This window comes from Loxodonta africana, chromosome 4 (assembly GCF_030014295.1).
Source record: "Loxodonta africana isolate mLoxAfr1 chromosome 4, mLoxAfr1.hap2, whole genome shotgun sequence".
Taxonomy (NCBI): domain Eukaryota; kingdom Metazoa; phylum Chordata; class Mammalia; order Proboscidea; family Elephantidae; genus Loxodonta; species Loxodonta africana.
Window position 1 is genome coordinate 152,692,113 of NC_087345.1, and position 25,340 is coordinate 152,717,452.

The 25,340-nt window shown below is 42.4% G+C and overlaps 1 protein-coding gene across 5 annotated transcripts in view; it reads left to right on the forward strand.

Moving 5' to 3' along the window:
* CAMK1D (calcium/calmodulin dependent protein kinase ID) overlaps positions 1-25,340 on the forward strand; it is a 491,464-nt gene that overhangs the window by 386,429 nt on the left and 79,695 nt on the right. For all 5 annotated transcript variants that reach the window (XM_010590728.3, XM_023548911.2, XM_003410734.4 and 2 more), the window contains one exon: positions 23,944-24,082. In XM_010590728.3, coding sequence (XP_010589030.1) covers positions 23,944-24,082 — 139 coding nt within the window. The remainder of the gene's footprint in view (positions 1-23,943; positions 24,083-25,340) is intronic.

Sequence of the window (25,340 nt, forward strand, 5' to 3'; positions counted from 1 at the left end):
ATGATCTTTGGAAGAAGGAAGACTCTTCTTTAATAAAGAAATGATGAAGGAAGATGTAGACAGATTAAATTACCTAATAAGATTAAAATACATATATATATATATTTGTAGGTGGGAAAACATGAAAAATATAATTAAAAGACAAATATTAAACTGTGAGAAAACATTTAAAAAATTATGATATACCTCAAACCATAATAAGAACTTGTACTGATTTCTCTCAGTAGGTGCCGTCAAGTCAACTTTGACTCATAGCAACCTCATGTGACAGAGTAAAACTGCCCCACAGGGCATTCTAGGCTGTAATCTTTATGGGAGCAGATCACCAGGTCTTTTTCCCGTGGAGCCAATGGGTGGATTCAAACCACTAACCTCACTTTAACCTCATTTCCGTAGTGCACAAGGGACATAAAGAGTGAGTCTGCACAGATGAATTAGAAGTGGCTGATAAACATTGAAAATGCTCAACCTCACTATCAATCAAAGAAATGCAAATTAAAGCAATATATGCTGCACCTGCTCACATGCAGAGACACATACTTTAAAATGCATAAAGATTAAAATGGCGCAAATCCTGGCAAGGATGGAGCGAGCCTGATGTTCTGTAAGACAGCACATTCTTACCTCACAGTATTCTGGTCCACTGCTATAATTCCTTTCCTAGGAACTGAACCCAAAGACACAGCCCCAAATACAGACAAAGGTATTTATACCAAGTTGTTCTGCTGAGTTTTATTTATAATAACAAAAGTATTTCCAAAGGGTAAATTGTTAAAATAAATTACCCTATAATCATATTTAACATTATGCAAACATCAGATTTATGTAATGAAATGTCTATTACTGTTGGGAAACATTTGTAATATATTACTTGAAAAGCTCAATACTAAATGATAATGTGTAATTTAATCTCAATATAATTTAGAAAAAAGACTGAGAGGTTAAAGGTAAAATGCTAATAGTGGCTTCCCTTGGGTGGTGGGGTTTTGGGTGATTTTTTAAAGTTTTGTATGCTGTTTATACATTTCCCTATTTTCTTTACTGAGCATGTATTATTTGTAATCAGAAAATATAAAAGGCCTCTAACAGAATGGTACTTTCTCAGACTCTGTTCATTTCAGCTCAGTTACTAACCAACCAAATCATTTATCCTTTCTGTAACTTGGTTACCTCATCCTTAACACAAGGGCAATAATAGCTTGCCTTGTGAAGCAAATAAAATTAATACGGTTGTACAAGTGTTTTTGAAAAGTAAAAGAATCAAACACTGAGTTGAAAGGTGCTTTATGTATGCCAATTTTTCTTCCTAACTTGTAAAAATATTACATAATAGCTAAGATGGTAACAGAGTAGTCCCGTTTGCTACTCTATCACCAATCATTCGGGGTTTAATCTTTCTGATTTCCCACACTGCATCTCTCTGCCAGTACCCAGCAGCCCCTTGACCTTCCTCTGCCCTGCATTGGGGCAACTCTCTCCAACACTCCTGGCTTGGGGTGGGGGGCGGGGGGGATGCACAGAAGTCGGCCTATGAGGGAAATTCACCGGTTGGAGAGGACCTCAGTTCATGGAGGTACCATGTTAAGGGTTAAGAGACAAGATTAGAAGCCAGGAGATGGAGCTAGAAAGTCCAGCAGAGCAGTGGTATAGGCGGTTTTACAACTGGAGGAGCTGAGCCTGAACAAGGCACACATACATGAGACAAGATAGTTTTGGAGCAAATCCCAAGAATTTGGAAGATGGTGCCTCTTTTGGAGAGATCTCTTTTTGCATACGGCAGCTCACTCCATCATGCAGGGTACAGAGTTGGACCTGTTGTTAGTTGCCATCAAGTCAGCTCCGACTCATGGTGACCCCATGCAAGCTAGAATGAATGCTGCCCAGTCCTGCACAATCTTCATGATCATAGCACTATATCAGACAGTATTCTCTTGTGATCCATATGTTTTCACTGGCTAATTCTCAGAAGTGGATCACCAGACCTCTCTTCCTAGTCTGTCTTAGCCTGAAAGCTCTCCTGAAACCCGTCCACCACAGGTGAGCCTGCTGGTATTTAAGTACCAGTGGCATAGCTTGCAGCATCTTAGCAACACACAAGCCACCACCACACAACAAACTGACAGGTGGGAGGTGAGAGTTGGACCTACCATAACAAAATCAATAATTTACATCTCTTCAGTTGAGGACTTTTTAGCACAGCACCAGGATGGGCCAATAGGACTTAATAATGGTAAGATAACCAGAGATTTCTAATAAGATTTGGAATTTTTTAAAGCAAGGCAATTTCAGATAATTGGTGGCTCCTGGACTCCCCGAAAAAAAAAAAAAATTTTTTTTTTCGGGGAGTCCAGGAGGAAAGGGGATTTCCCAGATCATCCTTTTGATGTCACAGACTGAATATGTGAAATGCTCTCTAAAATGCTACACTATCAGTGGCTTCAAATAATTTAATCACAGAGATCCTATTATCCTCTTGCCCGCAGGCTTTCTAGCAGAGGGTGCAATTATATTAAATGTAGGAAACAAAAAAAAAAAGGGACTCAAAATTCAAGTGTGGGTACAGACTAAGCATCTCACTGGCTTTCCAAGAGTCTTGTATCTCTCAGATTTACTTGTTTTCTTTTCTTCCTGCTGAACACAGACCACCCACTCTTGAAACAACTGCAAACAGGTTGAGAAGAGGCTGTCTAAGTTCAACAAGTCCTGTCTCTCACTTAGAAGACCTGAGTCTAAACAGATGGAGAAATACCTTTTGCATCTCACAGTCCTTAATGAAAGAGCAAGGAAAGCACTGACATCAGTGAGCAAGGTTCCTGACTCTTCAAACTCTAGAAGCAGAGAGGGCCACCTTCTTGTTCTCCCTTGTTCTATGTCCTTCTACTATTGAACAACGAATGTAGTATTATCTGGGGCCCTAGTAGCACAGTGGTTAAGAGCTTGGCTGCTAACCAGAAGGTCGGCAGTTTGAATCCACCAGCTATTCCTTGGAAACCTTATGGAGCAGTTCTACTCTGTTCTGGGAATCGACTCAATGGCAAAGGGTAGTATGGTCTACGGAGTCTGTGAAACATCACATACATTTTTCCTAGGGTTTGTGGTACTTCAGTTTGGTGAACTTTTTTTGTTGTTGTTGCTTTTAATCACAGGACATTTTAGACATTTTCACAAACAGAATAATGTAACAAACTTCTGTTTTGCATCAGGTTCCCCAGAAACAGCCTCTGAAGCTGAAGTTTGTGGGCAGGTGGTTTTCTGGGGAGAACCATGGATATCAGCACTTGTGGGGAGTGAAGGAGGCAGGACGGGGCAGAGGGAGGAGCTGAGCTGCAAAGCAGTCACAACAAAGACCTCAGCCCATCTTGGCAGCACTGGAATTGGAAGGGCTCTTCACAGAGATTCCTGCCTTGAAACAAGGGATGTGGGGAGGTGGGAATGGATGGATATTTATATCCTCTCATTGCCTAATCCTTGAATGTGGCCTGTCCCCAGTGAGGGAAGCATGACCTTGAACGAGCAGTGCTCTTATACTAAGGGAAATGCCTTGAGAGAGACCCCCCTAAGAGCTGCCATCAGCCAACACTCCAGCATCCAGGGGTGTCCTGAAGGGGTGATCCGGTGGCACACAACAGCATCCACTATGTCAGCCAGCTCCCACTCTTGCCAACTCACAGCTAATCTTGCTTTTCTCTCTACCTCTACCCACTTCTCCTCCCCTCCCCCTGGTTTATTTTTCTATTTATTTTTCTAACAGCCTTAACGAGGTATAATTTATATGCCATAAAATCCACCCATTTTAAGTGTACAGTTCAATGATTTTTAGTAAATTTACCAAGCTGTGCAAACCGCCTTCATAATCCAGTTTTAGAACATTTTCATCACCCTAATAGCACTCTCCATTTTTAAAAAAATTACTCAATATATTTCAAAACAAATCACTTTAGTGAGGTGTTAAAGCAATTAAGTTCTTCGCTACAGAATTGGGAAAGACTCACATCCCTATGAGTGAGATGCCATTTAACAGTCATTTGAGGTTACATAATAGAAGATGTTGGGAGATACAACTAACTAAAGGCTGTTCCCAGAGAATGATTCCAACTCTCTTTGTTAAGTGGTTTATTTCCAGAGGTCATCTAAGAATACCACGTCTAACAAAGGGCTTCATGTTCACAGTTCTGTTTGGTTCCTCAAGATAAGAACCTGTACTAGAATCAAGGGGGCTTGTTAAGTAAGTATAGATGTGTGCAAGACAGCAGGCAATAAAAGAGGAGTACAAAGGAAAATAGTAGCACCTTTGAGAGACCATCTTTAGCATGTCATCAGAAAGGAGAAAAACAGATATGGAGAAGACTGGAAAGGAAAACCAAGTTGAGGAGAAAACTCCATCTGTTAAATGTCTAAGAAACAAAACTAGGTTATTTCTAAGGTTGGTAGAAGAATATGACTTCATTTTACACATTTGTCACCCTGTTGATGAAACATTGTTGTTAGGTGCTGTTGAGTCAGTTCTGACTCATAGAGACCCTATACACAACAGAACAACACACTGTCCAGTCCTGCACCATGCTCACAATTGTTGTTATGCTTGAGCCCATTGTTGTAGCCACTGTGTCAATCCGTCTCATCAAGGGTCTTCCTCTTTTTCGCTGACCTTCTGCTTTACCAAGCATGATGTCCTTCTCCAAGGTCTGGTTCCTTCTGATAACATGGCCAAAATACGTGAAAAGAAGCCTCACCATCCTCACTTCTAAGGAGCGTTCTGGCCGTACTTCTAAGACAGATCTGTTTATTCATCTGGTAGTCAATGGTACATTCAGTATTCTTTGCCAGCCCCATAATTCAAAGGCATCAGTTCTTCTCTGGTTTTCCTTATTCATTGTCCAGCTTTCGCATGCATGCGAGGCAATTGAAAATACCATGGCCTGGCTCAGGTGTGCCTTAGTCCTCAAAGTGACATCTTTGCTTTCTAATACTTTAAAGAGGCCTTTTACAGTGGACCTGCCTAATGCAATATGTCATTAAGGTTGACTCTATTCTGAGGAGGCAGCTCTTCCCCAGTCATATTTTGAGTGCCTACCAACCTGAGGGGCTTATCTTCTTGCTGTATATCAGACAATGTTCTGCTGTTATTTACCAGGTTTTCACTGACAAATTTTTTCAAAAGTAGACCACCAGGTTCTTCTTCCTAGTCTATCTTAGTCTGGAAGCTCTGCTGAAACCTGTCCACCTTATTTGATGTATCAGTGGCCTAGTTTCTAGCATCACAGCAACATGCAAGCCACCACAGTACAACAAACTGACAGACAAGTGGTGGGCTGATGAAATCATAGTCTGAAAAAGGAGAACACTTTTATAAAATTTACCCTTTTAAAGTATGTAATTCAGTGGTTTTTAGTATATTTACAAGGTTGTGCTACTATCACCACTCTGTAATTCCAGAACATTTTCATTACCTCAGAAAGAGACTCTGTACCAACCTACTTTATATGATATCATTTATATGAAATACCTAGAATATCAAATCCATAGACACATAAAATACTTGCTAGGGTTTGGGGGGAAGCAGGAATAGAAAGTGGCTGCTAACAGCTATGTGGTCCTCTGTGACTTGCTTCTTCCACCTAGCATGAAGTTTTCAAGGTTCATCCATATTGTAGCATATATCAGCAGCCCATTCCTCTTTTTTTTAATTGCTGAATAATATTCCATTATATGGTTATATGGCATTTTATTTATCCATTCGTCAGTTGATTAACATCCAATTTGTTTCTACTTTTTTCCCTATTATGAATAATGCTGCTGTCAACATTTGTTTAAAGTTTTTATATGAACACATGCTCTAAATTATTTTGGGTTTATACCTAGGAGTGGAATTGCTGGATCATATGGTAATTCTAGGTTTAATTTTTTGAGGAACCACCAAACCATTTTCCACAGAAGGTGCGTTTTACATTCCCACCAGCAGTGTCTGAGGATTCCAGTTTCTCCACATCCTCTCCAGCACTTGGTATTGTTTGTTTTTTTTAATTGTAGCTATTGTAGAGAGTGTGAAATTGGAAGGGATCTTTCTAAAAAGACGCTGGCAGTAGAAAAGGTGAACATTAAAACTGAATGTGGATTCTATGCTAGAGGCTCTCAGCTCTGTGCCCACAAGGCTCCCTTCATTGTTCATGCTCAGTGGTAGATCAGTGGCCATTGCTGCTGAGAGCCCTTGTCACCCATGGGAGCGTCAGGGCACCCATCCTGGCCTGTCTCATTGAACAGACCATGCTCTGTTTATTAAGATCCAGGTTGACCAAAGCACAAAAGTATTTTCAAATCAACATAAGCATATGTGTACTCACACGTGTGCATGCACATACACACACAAAACTGGAACACTAGAAGCAGACCGTGCTGAAGAGAATGAGAAAGATGAATAATTCTGGTAATACTAAAGAAAGGACATTTCTACCTAAGGTGATTTTTGTGGCATTTTTGTGTGTTTGTTTGGCTGGTTGGTTGGTTGGTTTTTTTGTGTATATATGTGTAGGTTTTTTAAGCGTTACTGTATATGGATTTCCCCCCCTCCAAATACAAGGAAGGATAATGTGAGAAAGAACTTCCTTCCAAAAAACCAGGAATCAAAGGCAGCGGCTTTGTTGAAAGCATGTCCCAGGGCTCCTTTGGTACTTAGACAGCATTTTAGACTTCTAATTGGCGTTGCAAAGTTTTTGTCATCAAAGGTATGTTTAATATTTGGCCCTGGGCCTGCTGTTACTTGGGGCTCTCATATCTGAGAAAAGCTTGCTGGAAATTGAAGGGCAAGTTGAAGCTGTAGGTGAATTATTTATAAACGTGAATTTTCCACACTGTATATTCCTACTCATATTACAGGGACGTGTTTGAGGGGTTCCTGAATAGACTAGACCGCTCCAGGGAACATATTCTCTTTCTTTATCACTTTCCCTCACCTCCTCTTTTATTTTACTCTTCTTCTTTTCCACATTGGTTTTTCTGCCATCTATTTTCCCTTCTGTAATAGTTCACAGAGTGACTGAGGAAAGGGTCTTTTCACAAAGAGGCAACAGGTCCAACACAGCTCAGAGCATCAGCTTCCCCATTGATAAGAGAGGAGTTTAACTAGATGACCTCTAAGGTCCCTCCATTGTGGAGACCAGGCATTTATCCTTCAGAAACCACAAGATGATGCCATTCACTGGGGTTGGGCTCAGGAGTCTTCTGGACTTCTGGAAGCTTCTGACCTCCGGAAGCTGAAAGCCTCAGTCAGAGATGCAGAGAAGAGTTGCTGATTTCTCCAGGCATCTGGCCTGACTCAGACCAGCACAATTTTATTCTTCTCTGCACCCTTCATATCGCATGATATTTAAACTTTTCTCATTCTTATTTGTTAAAAATATTTTCTAAATTGTTCAAAAGTAAGCATGGTTAGTGTCTTTTAAAATAATCTGAGTCAGAAATAATTCTGTCAGAGGTAGCTTGTAGAACTGCAGTAGTGAGAAACCATTATCGGATAGGACACCAGAGTAAAGAACAGGAAAGAACGCATGAAGGTCGTATGGTTGTCTGATTGGAGGGGAGTGAGGGGCTGGGAAAGGAACCGTGCGGGATGTGTGACCACAGAGTTCTCCTTTGGGACAGTTTTAATACTTGGAGAAGGAAAGGAATCTCGGAAAGAGCTTTCTCTTTGGAGCCTGAAAAACGCTGGTAGTTGCTACAGGCAATTGGTTTTCAGGGCATCAACAAACCAAAGTGATTTCTCTACCAATAAGGACAGGCAACTATTGACACGGCCCCCAAGAATGGGCTTTTTACTGTACTGTGCCTCAGAGTCCCTGGGTGGTGCAAACCGTTAAGCACTTGACTATTAGCCGAAAGGTTGATGGTTCGAACCCACCCAGAGGCACCTCAGAAGACAGGCCTGGTGAAAGATCACAGCCTTTAAAACTCTGTGGAGCAGTTCTACGCTGCACACATGGCATCACCATGAGTCGAAATCAGTTTGACAGCAACTAACAGCAACAATAACCTGCCTGAAAATCTACTGCTGGCATGGGTACGGCAGGGCACTGACGGAAATGGTCCTTAGTGGTGAGTGATGATCAGCTAAGTGGGGTCTGAAAAGGCACAGATCCTTTCCATGACTGGGCTTCTCTATTAAATTTGATTGTAACTAAAGGATTTTTGTACTGTTATTTTAATAAATAATTTTTATAGAGGGAGAATTTCAAGTATAAAAGCATGAATTTAGGTCTTATCAGTTACCCACATCTCCTAAATTTCAAGCGTGGAGATTAAAAAAAAAAAACCCCAATCCCATTGCCATTGAGTCGATTCTGACTCATAGCGACCCTATAAGACAGAGTAAAACTGTCCCATAGAGTTTCTAAGGAGTGCCTGGTGGATTCAAACTGCTGACCTTTTGGTTAGCAGCCCTAGCACCTAACCACTATGCCACCAGGGTTTCTGACAAGCATGAAGATAGTAATTTTAAATTACCTCCCAAATCTCTGGATAGTAATTTCCACACAGTTGCTGTCTGGTCTTTTGAGATAGTGGTATCCATCCTTAGTAGACCTTATAAACTTTGAAAAAAAATTGTTTTTTGTCATTTACTTAATGTTGAAGCTAATACATAACACAAACATAGTGTTTTACAAGTTGTTAAAAATGTTGTCTTTGAGTCCAGCACAACTAGATGGTGCCTGGTTCCCACCACTGACTACACTGACAGGGATCACAATAGAGGGTCCTGGACAGAGCTGCAGAAAAATGTAGGACAGAATTCTAACTCACAAAAAAAAAAAGACCAAACTTACTGGTCTGACAGAGACTGGAGAAACCCCAAAAGCATGGCCCCCAGACACCCTTTTAGCTCATTACTGAAGCCACTCGTAAGGTTCACCCTTCAGCCAAAGATTAGAGAGGCCCATAAAACAAAAGGAGACTAAATGGGCACACCAGGCTAGGCGCAAAGACAAGAAGACAGGAGGGGACAGGAAAGCTGGAAATGAGGAACCCAGGGTCAAGAAGGGGAGAATGTTGACATGTCATGGGGTTGGCAACCAATGTCACAAAGTGATATGTGTATTAATTGTTTAATGAGAAACTAATTTGCTCGGTAAGCCTTCATCTAAAGTGCAATTAAAAAAAAATGTTGTCTTTGAACATGATGCAATGCTCACGTTCAGTGTCAGGTGTGCGTCTTATTTCCCTTTATGCTCAGTGTGGCAGGTGAATGGGTGGGTTCTAGAAAAACCATTAAATCCATCACCAGGTATTACTTGGACCAATATGGTACTGGAACATATAGGAAATATATTTTAAAGGCTGCCTACGCCATAGCCACGACGGGAGGTTTTGTGTTCTCAGATCTGCAGCAATTTCAGCTGAGTGAGAAAAGCAAGTACAGTGGATACTTACCTAGAATGTCTGGCATCTGGTTTGCTTCATTATCTTAACTCAAAAAGAGCACATAACTGAAGAAGATGTTTCGGTATGTGGTGTACATTTGCACATTTGTGCCGCGGGAATGCTTTTGAAACAGCTACCTGTCAAAGTACACAAATGACAACAAACTGCCAAGGCTTAAGTGCTTTCTTTTCACAGAGCACTTTTGTCTGTTTTTGATCTGTCCCACCCAGCCCATGTGGCACGGAGTCAGCCATGACATAGGCAGCCAGTCATCCACTCCTGGGGGAGTACTCTGTCCCCACATGCTACTCAGTATCATCACCCACTAACGCATCCTTTAGCAGCTCATTCTAGATGGTTTGGGGGCATGGTTGTTAAGATAGCTGATTATAAAAATATGCTGAAGAGCTGTCTCGTTAAGATGCTTTTAGGTATGACCTTCTATCATGGGAAGTCACAACGTGTCTATTCAGTCTCCCCACTCAGGTCAGGTGGGAAAGCCATTCACTTGGCAGCAACTTCTTTGAAAGGACCTGGGGAGACATTCTAGAGCTGGGGGTGCCTGTCCAAGCAAAAATTGCAAAACCTAGAGGTATAGGGGTTTAGGGGAGGTATAACTGGTGAGATAAATGTGTAACATGCAGACAAGTAGCAAGCATAGGTAGCTGGGAGAGTCAAGAATAAACGAATACAAGGTGATTGGCCCAGCTGCCAGTCTGCAGAAGAGCCTGGGCCTCAGAACACTTCTGTTTTGTGCTACATGGCATGTGTTTTGAGGCTTTGCTGGACTGTTTAAAGGTGTCTTCCCAGACCTCACTCACTATACATCTTTGCAGAACATCTTTCTTCATTCAACAAAGAGTTAGCTTTTCCTCTTTGTTAGGTACCATGCTAGGCTCTGCATGGGGAGACTGACAATGAGACCGACATTCTCTGCCTTCATGGTGTTCAGTCTGGGACACAGTGGGGGCGGGTGGGAGGATGAGCATCACACTGATATATAGCTAATAATTGACTATAACTGGTGAGTGCTATGCAGAAATACAGGGTACTAAGAATGTGGAGTCCCTGGGTGGTGCAAATGACTAACACACTCAACTGCCAACCCAAAGGTTGGAGGTGTCAGTCCACCCAGAGGTGCCTTGGAAGAAAGATATGGAAATCTACTTCTGAAAAATCAGCCACTGAAAACCTTATGTAGCACAGTTTTCCTCTGATCTACATGGGGTCTCAATGAGTCTGAATCAACTTGATGGCAACTGTTTGTGTTTTTTAAGAGTGATTTAATGGGGGACCTAATCCAGTCCAGGGGACAAGGGAAGGCTTTTCTGAAGTAGTGACATTCAAGCTGGGCCCTAAGTGATGAATAGGAAGTAGAACCATACAACTATATGGGGGTTCAGCAGGTTCAAAGGGTCTAGTATGAGCCAAGGAGCCCTGCAGTGGGCAACCATGACAGTGCACCTTTGTAGACGCTGTTGATAAAAAGTAAACTTGGGAGCTCCTCAGACTGTACCAGCAAAAGCGTTGAGCGTTTTACAAGGCTGAAAAATGGACAGGAAATTTTCGTCTTATTTTTGCTTTTTCCAAGGCATTGCTAGACCTTTTTTGAATTTTTTAAATACATGTGCCCTCCCACACACCTGCTATAAGAGTTTCAGTAGAGATCTCTGTTGGCTGAGAAACGCTAGAACTAATATAAAGACATATAGTAAACTCCCATTAAAATTGAAATTGTCAAGGATTTCTTTTTTACTTGGTTCCACAATTAATGCTCATGGAAGCAGAAGTCAAGAAATCAAACCACATGTTGCATTGGGCAAATCTGCTACAAAAGACCTCTTTATTAAAAAGCAGAGCTGTCACTTTGAGGACTAAGGTGTGCCTGACCTAAGCCATGGTATTTTCAGTCACCTCATATGCATGCCAAAGCTGGACAGTGAATAAGGAAGACCGAAGAAGAATTGATGCCTTTGGATTATGGTGTTGGCGAAGAGTATTGAATATATCTTGGACTGCCCGGAGAACAAACTAATCTGTCTTGGAAGAAGTACAGCCAGAATGCTTCTTAGAAGCAAGGATGGTGAGATTTCGTCTCTCATACTTTAGGCATGTTATGAGGAGGGACCAGTCCCTGGAGAAGGACATCATGCTTGGTGAAGCAGAGGGTCAGTGAAAAAGAGGAAGACCCTCAATGAGATGGATTGACACAGTGGCTGCAACAATGGGCTCAAGCATAGCAACAATTGTGAGGATAGCATAGGACTGGGCAATGTTTTGTTCTGTTGTACATAGGGTCACTGTGAGTCAGAAGCCAAAGGATAGCTCCTAACGACAACAACAAACTCCCATTAAAACTGAGCAAACAGAATGGAATTAAAATTTTTTTAGGCTTGTCATAAAATTGGGGCTCTGTCAAGTTATCCTCAGATTCTGTATCTACAAGCATATGTGAGATTGCATAATTGTTCCCAATCAGTTTGGAACAGTCACCCAAGATAGACAAAGATGTGCTTACAGCCAACTGTCAATTTCTTACATGTGAGTTACCAATTTTATGGGCTGTTTCCAACTAAGTCATGCTCTTATACCTATGCCAGAGCCTCTCCTTTCTTTCAGTTGTTATCTACTCGAGGAAAGCAAAAGGATTTCAACATTAGAAAAAATGTATATAATAGGAAAATAAGTGCTTTGCCAAGTAAAATCTTCCTAATTGGAACTAATTGTGGAAAGGCCAATATGTAATATTCAAGTAGTTAATTACACATTTTTTTTTCCAAATATTATACTTAATGCATTCAGGAACATATGCTAGTACAAGGCTCAGGCTGTCTGTGCTCTATCAGAAGGTCACAGTGAGTACTTCCTTAACCTAGAACAGCATCTTAGGAAATATGCCATACCAGTTGACCCTCACTTTGCAAATCCTCTTTATATAAGGTTAAACACCAGTTGCCTCTTGGCGATTCTGACTCATGGCAACCCCATGTGTGTCAGAGTAAAACTGCTCCATAGGGCTTTCACAGGCTGTGAAGCAGATCACCAGGCTATTCTTCCAAGGCACTTCTGGGTGGACTCAAACCTCCAGTCTTTCAGTTAGCAGCCAAGTGTGTTAACCATTTGACCACCCAGGGACTCCTATATAAGGTTATAGAAAGATAATTACCATATTTCTACTCAAATATAAGGCACACCTTCTAGATTTGTTTGCCAACCAGGACCTCTCCCTGCAAGGTATTTTTGTAAGAGCTGCTATGCCAATTTTTTTTACATGTTGCTGTGAACAAAAAAAAAATTAGCATAGTGCGCTTACCTGGTGGGGAGGGTGCGGTTGGCAAACAAACGTAGAAGATGCACCTTATTTGTATAAAAATACACTAATACAGAAGTCACAGTACTAAATTGTGAGATTATGTGTTCCCACCCAGTGTCGTGGAGTCGATTCCGACTCATAGCAACCCTAGAGGACAGGGTAGAACTGCCCCATAGAGTTTCCAAGGAGCGCCTGGCGGATTTGAACTGCCATCCCTTTGGTTAGCAGCCATAGCACTTAACCACTACGCCACCAGGGTTTCTAGATTATGTATTAAAATATTAGGGGTGATAATTTCACCGATTGCTATCCTAATTGAGTACAAGGCTATCTTCAAAAGCCCCAGCCTGTGGGGAGGCATGGAGAGGGTGTGGTGAGCAGGGAGCTGTCCTGGCTGGAGAACCAGCAGCCCCTGCATCATCCCCCCTGGATGCAGCTTCTTCACCTAGCAGCAACTTTCACATGGATCCCCTGTCGGTCAGTGGCTTGGCCCTGCCCCTGAGATCCCTAGAGGAAAAGGAGACAGGAATTAACATTTATGAAGTTCTTAAAGCATGCCAAGAGTTTGCCTAGGGACTTTCCTTTCATTGTCTAAATTAATTCCTAAAACATGTATAATTACAGCTTTTATTGATGAGAAAAAATGGTGCTCAGAGAGGAGAGCTCAGTCTTTTGTAATTTTCTCTGTGCGCTCAGAATCAGTAGTTCTAAGGTCTGGAAGCCAACTTACATGCCAACGACCCCTGACTCTCTACCTCCAGCCCTGGCCTCCATCTTGGCAGACACAATGGGTGTTTCTCTGTCCTCATCTTACTTGGTCTCTCAGCAGAATTTGTCAGAGCTGATCAGGCTCTCCTCCTTGGTTTCTGTGACACCACACCCTTCTCCTTTGCTTCCCACCTCTCCGTCTGGCCCTTTTCTGGGCCTTTCTTATCTGAGTGTTGAAATAGGGCTCAGGTGGCTTTCTGTTCTCCAGCTGTACTCAGTGGCTGATCATATCCAGCCTCTTGGCTTTAAAGACTAGCCACTTGCTGATGACTGTCTAATTTTTAACTCTAACCATGGTCTGCCTCCCTGAACTTCTGAGTTACATCTACAACTACTTGCTTAACTTCTCCATCCAATCCAACAACAACAACAAAAAACCAAGCCATCAAGTCACCTCTGACTCATGGCAACCCCATGTGTGTCAGAGTAGAACTGTGCTTCATAGAGTTTTAATGACAGATTTTTTTCAAAAGTAGATCACCAGGCCTTTCTTCCAAGGCACCTCTGGGTGGGTTCAAGCCTCTAACCTTTCAGTTAGCATCTGGGCACATTAACTGCACCACCCAGGGTCTCCTCTCCATCTAACTAACATCTCAAGTGTTGCATCCTACCCAAGGCTGTAGATCTGTACTACCTGATATGGCTATTTACATTCATTGAAATTAAATAAAATTTAAAAATCAGCTATTCAGTTGTACTAGCCACATTTCAGATATACAATAGGCACATGTGGCTAGTGGCTGCCATATCAGACAATGCAGATAAAGAACATTTCCATCATCACAGAAAGTTCTGTTGGTCAGCACTGCCTTAGATGTTTTACTCCTCCAAACCAGTTCTTTCTCTGGGATCCTCATTTCAGATAATGGCCTCATCACCTACTTGTTCCCCAAGCTAAATATCTAGGAGACATTCTTGATTCCTCTTCTTCCTACATGCCCCGCATCAACTCCATCAGCAAGTCTTGTCTACTATATTTTCAAAACATATCCCAAGCCTGTCCACTTCCCTCCAGGTGCTGTACCTCCCCCTCCGAGCCACCATGCTCCATCACCTGGATCACAGCAGTAGCTCCCATCTAAGTGTCTGCCTCATTCACTCTTCACCTCTATAACCCATCCTCCACACAGCAGCCAGTAATCTTTGAAAAACATAAATCAGTTTACCTGTCTCTTGCGGGAAACCTTCCCTCCAGTGATTTCTCAGAGTCCCTGGATGCTGCAAATGGTAAATGCACTCAGCTGTTAACTGAAAGGTTGGAGGTGCGAGTTCACCCAGAAACACCTCGGAAGAAAGGCCTGTCAATCCACTTCCAAAAAATCAGCCATTGAAAACCCTAAGGAGCACAGTTCTGCAGTTCTACTCTGACATACTTGTGGTTAGCATGAGTTGAACTCAATGACAACTGGTTTTTAATTACTTCTCATGAAACATAGAATGAACCCACCATCTTTAAACTTAGACTTACCTGGCATTTCATGATCTGGGCCTTCCTTTCTCTCTAACCGCATCTCAAACCCATTGCCCACCGCACTCCAGTCACCTCCCCTTCTTTTTGGTCCCCGCGTACCTCTAGACCTGTGCTCTCCTTAGAGTCTTAGGACAGGCCGACCCATCTGCCTGGAATGCTGTCCCCCTGATTACATAGCTGGCTCTTTCCCGCCACGTGGGGGGGCATTCTCTTAGCTCTTTGGCTGCACCAAGCACACATCTCGAACTCTCTGTCTTCTGCACAGCATTTCTGACTCTGGTATTTTCAGCTTTGTTTATTCATTTATTTGTTTTCTTTCTCTTCCTGCCTCCCATAAAGTCTTACGTGCTAGAGATTCAATATGAATAAAATATAGTATGTCCTCTTGGAATGCAAGCAACAAAATTTACTTTTAATTAACTTCTCTCGGTTTTTTTTGAATGTGAACAAGTGCTTTGAGTTAAAAAGAGATCAGCTATTTCTTCTTGAAATCCTGATCATGCTCATAATTTCTTAATAAATCCTGTAACCCTTTTCTTGTAAGTAGTGCAAAAGTAGGATTTTTTTTTTTATTGGTCTCAGCAACTAAGTTTCCCAAACAAAATAAAAGTGGCTTTTGTTCTTTCTTACTCATGGTTTGGAATATAACCACACTCCTCCTGGCCAGTTTGAAGGAGCAGCTGGGTGGGAGATAAAGGGTCATAGCTGGAAAGCAGAGAGTAAAGATGGCTTAAGGAGTCACTGAGGTCCCACCCCAAGCAATGCAAGTTGCTGCCTGGATGGCAGCAAAGTCAGTGCACACCACAGAGCTGGCTGACATGCATTCGGAGGGAGAGAATCGCTCCTCTGAGCAGACCTGAGGTGGCAGGAAGTTTGTAGGTCTGAGAAGAGAAAAGCAGTGGGCCTCTTGAATGGCAGCTGCAAAGCTTTGTTGGGAAACAGCACACCCAGCGTGGAAAGGACTCTTGTTCCCTCACCGCACACCCACAGACACAGATCGTAATCGGTCGCTGTAGCATCTCTTTCAGAAAAGGGCAACTATAGACAACAAGCAACTTAGAATTTACCGTCATCAGATGGAGCAAACCTAAGCTCCACTGTTTGGCTTTCAAAATTCTTCATGACTTGGCTTCATTCTTACCAGCTGCATTTTCCAGATAAATTAGGCTTCTGTACATACTTTGTTCATTCCTGTCTCTACCCTAGTCTCCCTGACTGTCATGCCCTTTTTCCTAACTCCCAATTTTCAAATGCTATCCTTCCTTCAGAAACCCTGGTGGTGCAGTGGTTAAGCGCTATGGCTGCTAACCAAAGGGGGGCAGTTCGAATCTACCAGGTGCTCCTTGGAAACTCTATCGGGCAGTTCTACTCTGTCCTATAGGGTCACTACGAGTTGGAATTGACTCGATGGCACTGGATTTGGTTGGTTTTTTTTTTATCCTTCCTTCAAGAATTTGCTTAAAGTTTTCCGTAATTCAACAAATGCTGTGCTGAACTCCAGGGATGCAAAGGTAGCTAAGACGTCTCCTTTAGGAAGCCTTCTTTAACCATTGAGCCCTCGCTTCTACAATGTCCTGTGGTGCATCCAGCCAGGTCACAGTTTGGTAATTAGTCTCTGGTGATCTTGATTGCAAAATTGAGCTTCTTATGTAGCTCTCCAAACAGACTAAACTAGACACCAAGTGCTGGGCTTATCCAAGGGGCTCATTTAATGCTTCTTTAATTAAGTCTACTTCCCTGAATTTCTTGCAGATTGTCGGTTCGCCAAAAATTCCCTTCAGTAGCTCCCTCTTCTCATGATAGTTCAAATTATGGGGCTCTGCCTGTCCACTGGGCTTTTCTCCTCTTGGCTAAATACTGCTTCTCCTTTTAAGACAGCCCAGGTTCACCTCCTGTTGGCTCATCCTCTGGTCCCCTTCTAGATATCCTTCTGTAGTTTCCAAGGCACATTCATGCTGCCCCATTAGAACCATCCACACTGTGTTTTACTTGTCTGCATATGTTGGTCTCCCCCACTAGACTATAAAATCCATTGCTGTAGAGTCGATTCCGACTCATAGCAACCCTGTAGGACAGAGAAGAACTGCCCCATAGAGTTTCCAAGGAGCGCCTGGCGGATTCAAACTACTGACCCTTTGGTTAGCAGCTATAGCTCTCAACCACTGTGCTACCAGGGCTCCTATAAAACCAAACCCACTGCCATCGAGTCGATTTCTTACACCTCTTAAAATCAGGAACAACACATTGTCTGGCCCAACACAAGATTGTTGGATGATTGGGTGAATTAGCAAAGCATATAAAGCAAACAAAGTAGCAAAAATGGCAGGACTTTTTCCCAGTAACCCTTGAAAAAATATATCAAGTGAATATCCATTCGAATACACTGCATGAATATAGAATATCCTTAATGTTGCCAAGATCTTGAGAAGGCAGAAGAGCTAGCATCAGTGTGGCATGGAACACAAGGGGTTAAATCCATCTGGGACATGTAATGGAGAGGCGTATGTTTGTGTTTTGGAAATTTCTGAACAGATTGAGACTTAGAAGATATTATGAAACTGAATTCTAATAATAAAGGTATTTTTATTATTAAAGTAGGATTGGTTGAAGGAGAAAAATATTAAGGGCAGAGGTTACATGAGATAAAACCTTAATCTTCCCAGAGTGGGTGAGCGAAGACCCCTCCCTCCCCGCCCAAAGCCAAATCAAGCATCCAGGATATGAGTACAGCCTCGGATGATGAGCAGCTGCCCCCATGGGAGGAGTGAAATCCCCGAGGCTGCCAAGACAGGCCTGAAGAAACCATTGAGAGGACAAACCCTTGTCCGGGCCAGATTAAAAATTATATATATCTGCCTTTGGGGCCTAAAGTTTTCGCAGTTGACTTATCAACAATAGTGCATTGTTTGTGGCCTTGCCCACCCAGATCATGGCATGTAAGATTTACAAGGAGTTTGCTGTGCCTGTTAACGTTTGTCTGATGTTCATGTAAGTATATCCAAGGTATGAGACATTGGTGGCTCAGTGGTAGAGTTTTCACCTTCCACGTGGGAGACCCAGGTTTGATTCCCAGCCAATGCACCTCACGCCCAGCCACCACCAGTCCGTCAGGGGAGGCTTGTGTGTTGCTGTGATGCTGAATAGGTTTCAGCGGAGCTTCCAGACTAAAACGCTCTGAGAAGAAAGGCCTGGCGATCTGCTTCCAAAAATCAGCCAGTGGACACCCTATGGATCACAAAGGTCCAGTCCTTAACCAATCATGGGGATGGCACAGGACTGAGCAGCATCTCATTGTGTTGTGTACGGGGCCACCGTGAGTCTGGGCCAGCTCAACAGCAACTAACCACAACAGCTACCCAAGGTGTTCTGTACTTACAGATGTCTTTCTAATATGAAAAGCTTTTTTTTTTTTGCTAGTGTCTCCTGTGTCTAACTTTCAAGAGTTCAAAGGGTATCACAAACAAAATTATCTGAATTCCTCTTTAAGGTGGAGTCACTTTGAAGGTAGGTGTGCTGCACAAAAGATGTGTGCAGAGGTCTCTCCTGAGTCACAGCCTGGATAACGCAGGACTGCCTTCCCCTTAGGACTGAATGTGAAGAGGGGACGTGTTCTTCAAAGCACACATTTGTAACCAGCCTCGGTCTGGGCGTGTTAAGACCACCTTGCTGCTGTGGTCACCGCGTCTTGTCCACTATCCCTGCCTATTACATGACAGTCATTGTGAGTTTCAAGGTATACTTGCTGTAACACTGCTTTTTTTATTATGCCAGCATCATGGCTAATACTTCTCAAGCTGCTCTTTCTAAAATTAACAGCACACCATTGACTTCCTTTATATTATTTTCTTACACCTAACTTTCTTTTCTGGAGCAGTAGATTTTTTGGAGTCCGTTTTTCAGAACTGGCACAAGTACTGCCTTTTTTATGAATGCTTGGGTAATATTGTTATAAGATACATTGTTGCTGTTAGTTGCCACTGAGTGGATCCTGACTCAAGGTGACCCCTGTGTGCAGAGTAGAACTGCTCCCTAGGGTTTTCAAGGCTGTGACCTTTCAGAGGCAGATCACCAGGCCTTGTCTTCTGAAGTGCCTCTGGGTGGGTTCAAACCACCAACCTTTTGGCTAGTAGTTGAGAGCTTAACTCTGCCACCCAGGGTCTCCTGTTACAAGATTGAAAGGATTTTAAATTATAATTACCAGTAAACATTAAAATAACACCATAATATAGCTACCAAATCAGAGAGAAGTTCAAGTTCATGTAAATAACAGCATAGCTTGCCCAGTACTAACAAAGGATGCAGGAGCCCTGGTGGTGCAGTGGTTAAGCATTCAGCTGCTAACCGAAAGGTCGAAGGTTTGAACTCACCAGCCACTCCACAGCAGAAAGGTGTGGTAATCAGCTTCCATAAGGATTACAGCCTTGAAAACCCTGTGGAGCAGTTCTACTCTGTTCTATAGGATCTCTATGAGTGGGAATGGACTCTATGGCAATGGGTTTGGTTTTTTTTTTTTTTTGGTTAACAAAGGATGCAGAGAATACTGACAAAGTGTAATAATATCTCATGACCATAGTATAATCAGAGTTTATATAGTTCATTCGTCCAGCAATGTGAAGTTATAGGATTCTTGACCAATTTTTGAAATTTAAAGAGATTTGCAGTACATAAAATTTTGCACATAAACTCAGATTTTATATCAAACTATTTCACGTTTGCATAAAATTCACATACAGTACGATAGTAGTATACTATAATAGACAAAGAAGAATCAGACTGAGCAAACCCAAGTTCACTGCAAGGGCATGTTAGTTCTAAATAAATCTCAAAGTTCAAATTCAGAAGAGTAGAGAATTTTTGAGCTTTTTATTCTGTATCCTGCTTCTTTGCTCTTTGTTAGCCAGTATATCCTTCCACATTTGCCTCACACAAAATGGGGCCTCTCTCCCATACCAGAATCCAAACCCATTGGCTGTCTAGTCGATTCCAACTCACAGCAACCCTGGATAAAAAAAAACAACAACAACAAACCCACTGCTGTCGATTACCGACTCATAGCAACCCAACAGGACAGAGTAGAACAGCCCGTATAGAGTTTCCAAGGAGCGCCTGGTGGATTCCAACCACCGACCTTTTGGATTGGCAGCTGTGGCTCTTAACCACTACACCACCAGTGTTTCCATAAAAATAGTCACCCTTAATTAATTTCACTCATTTATCTTTCCATTGTTATGGTTCTAATCCTTTTCCCCAATCACCTGACCCCCCCCCAACCCCTTCTAACTTTATTCTGATGCTTTGCAAGTTTGAATTGAGGAATTCCATCTTTAATGTGGTGCTTTAAACCATGCACATGGGACACTTGCCCTAGTAGGTTACTGAATCTAGCAGGCAACCTGTCAGTCAACTCGGCAGCCAAACAAACAGCCCGAGCACACTCTGCAGATTGGAAAATGGGATACACCTCTTGCCATGATTCGAAACCTATTTTCTCATCGGTGATTCAGGAACAGGAGCCCTGGTGGCACAGCGGTTAAGTGCTTGGTTGCTAACCAAAGTGTTGGAAGTTCCGACCCACCAGCCACTCCACAGGAGAGACGAGGCAGTCTGCTTCCACACAGATCACAGCCTTGGAAAGCCCGTAGAGCAGTTCTGCTCTGTCCTGTGGGGTTGCTATGAGTCGGTATCTGCTCAACGGCAACAGATTTGATTTGGAGGCAGTAATACCGGCCCTGCCTACCTCGGGAGTGGTTTTGAGAATAAGTGGACTTTTAAAATGCAGGCTTCAGGAGGTTTTTGAAAATTATCAAGTCATTTACAAATATAAGTGACGTTTATTAGTATTGTTAAATTTTATGTTGGCAAGTTTTAAAACGTTTTCCATGTGCCTCAGTTTCTAAGGAAACTGAATTATTTCTGTGAATGGTTAAAAAAAAAAAGTAATAAAGCCTTAGTGAAATTTAAGAGCAAAGTATTAAATGAACAGAGCATTGAAATTCTGTGGCAGCACCTACAATGGCAGTGTCTCAGACTTCAATAGTGGTGGTTCAGTTCTCCCTGCACTGCTGCCCTATTGCAGTGCAAATATTTGTATTCAGTAGAATCTGTTAATACTTTAAATATCACATAGCAGAAAAGAAGACCTTGAAAAACAGGACAGTTCAGTTTTGAGAGATTGGGCAAGATTCGGGTCGTAGACTATTAAGGGCAGGAGGTAAGGGAGGTAGAAGGGCCGACTGTTGTTGCCTGAGGTCCTGCAGCAGCCCGCAGGGCAGAGGAGGTGGGTGGCAGCCCGACTAGTGGTAAGAAAGCACTAGAAAAGGTGTGTAGTTTGTGGTTGATGGCCGTTGAGTCAATTCCGACTCATGGCGACCCCATGTGTTACAGAGTAGAACTGCTCCGTAGTTTTCTTGGCTGTAACATTTAAAGAACAGAAAATTTTATTTTTCTCACAGTTTGTTGCTGTTAGGTTGATTCTGACTCATGGGAACCCCATGTATGCAGAGTAGAATTGCTCCACAGCGTTTTCAAGATTGTGACTTTTCGGAAGCAGATTGCCAGGCCTCTCTTCCGAGGTGCCTCTGGGTAGGTTTGAACCGCCAACCTTTCAGCTAGTAGTTGGGCGCTTAACCACTTGTGCCACACTAGTAAGAGGTGCTATTATTGGAGGATGAGGTTCAGTTGTAGAGGACGTGGAGGGAAATAATGAAAACAACTTTTCCTCCTTCACAGGTAGTGCTGCTTTGATTGCCACCAAGTGTGCAAGGTAGCTGACCCGTAACGTTGCTGGCAGTAAATGTTGAAGAGGTGGTTAAATAAATTAGCAAGTGAATGCCTCCAAGGCACGGAGATCCGGCCGGGCGCCTAGCAGCAGTACATCTTACACCTCACGCAGTCCATCCTTGACGCCTACAAAGCTTCAACATTGAAATTGTTTGTGGTGGAAGGTTCTAGATCATTGCGGAATGGAGAGAGCTTGGTATCAGTTGCCAAGAGGTGATGTCTTGGGATGTGGGCTTACCTACAGATGGATCATTTCGACAACATGGTCATCAAAATGTGGTTTCTCCCCTGTTGTTTCAATTTCCCTTCATTCTTTGAATCACTTTTTGTCTCTCCTGAGTGCCTTTCTTATCAAGATTGCCCAGTTTGCTTTGGAAACAAGCCGATGTTGTTATCCAAGCACAATATATTGTCTGGAATGACTATAGGTCATAGAAGACGCTCTAACACATAGGGCTTTTATAGCTGCAATTGTTTCATCTTTATGAGTTTTTTAAAAAGAAGATTTCAATGGATCCGTTATTGCACATTAATTGCCGTGACTTGCAGGAAAGGAATCATATCTTGCTGTGTGTATATGTGTGTGCTACTGCTAGGAGACAGCTTTCACTGTATCTAGTAAAGCTATAAAAGGTGGTTTTGCAACTGTTTTGTGATTTTAACATTTCAAAAAAATCTTTCATTTTGTTTTTGGAAATTTGTGTTTCTTTTTTTGTTTGTTTAATAGTGTTAATATATCCCTTTGAAGTTTATTTCCAAGGTGGGTTAATTGTTTGAAAGAAGCAGTGTTTTTCTTAGAGACGTATACGCTTTACTGGTTGAGTTGTTTCTGTTCAGGATTTTACAGTTCTGGTACTTTGTATAACTCAGAGTAGCAGAAAGTATCAAAGCCAAAGGGCTGAGGCTTCTTGAACCTTGCCAGCCTAAACTTTCCATAAATACAGTAATAATAATAATATTATCAGAAATTCTCTTTCAGTGTAACCTGAAATTCAAAAAAAAAAAAATTCAAAGCAAATTAAAATTACCTATTGTCCCCAAAAATAAAGCAGGGCAATGTGATAAACTGTTATTTTTCTTTCTTTCTTTTTTTCTTTCTGTAAATCACCAGTGGCTTCCAGGTTCTGATACCTCCAAGAACATGTCACTGCCCTCAGTTGAAAATGGTTGGCTAGGTTGACCCCTCATTTACAGGGGGAGGTTCAGGAAACCCTGGTGGCATAGTGGTTAAGTGCTACGGCTGCTAACCAAGAGGTTGGCAGTTTGAATCCACCAGGCGCTCCTTGGAAACTCTATGGGGCAGTTGTACTCTGTCCTATATGGTCGCTGTGAGTTGGAATCGACTCGACGGCAGTGGGTTTGGGATAGAGGTTCAAGGAGCTCATTCTCTCCATTTAGCAAATTAGGAGCAGATCTTGGTAAAGAACCCAGGATCCTGCTGGCCAGGCCCATGCTTTATGCACCACTCCCCCAGGCTTTTATGATTTGCTTTCATGCAAAGGTGCTACGGCTGCTAACCAAAAGGTCAGCAGTTCAAATCCACCAGGTGCTCCTTGGAAACCCTATGGGGCAGTTCTACTCTATCCTATGGAGTCCCTATGAGTTGGAATCGACTCAGTGGCAACGGGTTTGGTTTAGTTTGGTTGGGCTTTTCATGTAAAGCAGCATCTTACCCAGCACCACCTCCCTATGTCTGATGATGCTGACATCAGGAACATTATTTTGATTTTATGTCATCACAGCAGGACAAAGGCCAAGGCCAGGAGAGACTTCTCTGGCCTGACTAGTCCATGGGTCCTGGTTTGTTTTTATTCTCTTGATTTTTTTCCTGGACATTTGTACCCCCATGTCATAGAAACATAAAATATCAAAGCAAAAGGGGCAACAGTCGTTGTCCCATGTTGACCCTTGCTAGCCTAAACTCCTTTCCATAAATCCAAATGATATAAATAATGTAATCAGAAATTCTCTTTGAATGTAAACTGAAACTCAAAGCAAATTAAAATGAAATATTGACCCCCAAAATATTGTTCCCTGATAGAGCTTTTGGGGAATAGATGGGGCAAAATCTGAATTTGAAAGTGGATTCACTTTAAAAATAATGTTTGAGTCTGTTATCACATTGAGAGTTCTTACAGTTTTCCCTGCAACATTTAACAAGTCCTCTCCAACTTTTAATTCTTTTTTTTTTTTTTAACAGTGTATCTGGTGGAGAGCTGTTTGATCGGATAGTGGAGAAGGGATTTTACACAGAGAAAGATGCCAGTACCCTGATCCGCCAGGTCTTGGATGCTGTGTACTATCTCCACAGGATGGGCATCGTCCACAGGGATCTCAAGGTGAGGCCATTGCTTAGCAACATCCTCCAGCCACTCTCCAACCCACAATGCAGCTGTCAGAGTGAATTGGCTCCAGTGGAGGGATGAGGCCACTTGGATGTAGATATGGGTGGAATGGGTAGTGGAGGGTTTGTATACTTTTAGGTGTCAGGGCCTTTGGGGCCAGCAGTAGCTTGAAAGAAGATGAAGACCAATCAGACTGGTCATTGTTTGGAACATTTTATAACCATTAAGCAGCCATAGGGCCGGAGGGAGTTCAGTTCTATATTGCTTCAAGCCCATCTAATCTAAAAGGAAATTTTGTTCAAGACATAGGTTGTCATTAGTTGCCGTCAAGTCAATTCCAATTCATTGTGACACTATGTGTTACAGAGTAGAGCTGCTCCATAGAATTTCCTTGGCTGTAATCTTAACGGAAGCAAATTGCCAGGCCTTTTCTTCTGCAGTACCCCTTAATAGGTTCAAACCGCCAACCTTTAGGTTAGTGGTTGAGCCCAGAGCACTTATGAGGTGATGAAAAACCCTTCACCCGGTGCAGTTCTTCACATCTTCTCCCAATTCCAGCCCCGTATCAGCACAGCACACTGTATGAAAGAAGAGGAGAAGGGCAGAGGGCATGAGAGACAAGGCAAGTAGGTCAACAGGAAAGAAGTTAAATGAACTCCAATTGCAGCCTTCTCCTTATGTCCCACGGATTCTTTTTTTATCTCTTCCTTATGAGCTTTTGGCTTCTTGACCCTTCACCCATGAGCACTGAAGGAGCTGGGCCTTCTTGGGCACCTCAGCATCACATGCCTTCTCAGGTCTACATAGATATCAAAGGGTATATATCAAAAATATCAACTTGAGGAGTGGTGAAAAGCAATATTATTAGACCCAAGGCTGTAATGTGGCTTCTTTCTACACAGTTATTGTCCAGCCTGCAGAGCACTGCACCAGTCGAGATAGAAACCACCCCATATCATATCATAAATAAATTCATATCACAAATAAAAGGATTATACTGTAATGAAGTCATGCTATATCCAACGGTGGGAAATCTAAATCAACTTAAAGGATAAATCATAGATATTTGTTAAAATTGAATTTTAGCACCTGGGTGGTGCAGAGTCCCTGGGTGGTGCAAATGGTTAAGCGCTCGGCTGTTAACTGCAAGGTTGGAGGTTCGAGTCTACCCAGAGGTGCCTCTGAAGAAAGGCCTAGTGATCTACTATTGAAAATCCTGTGGAGCACAGTTCCACTCTGACACACATGGGGT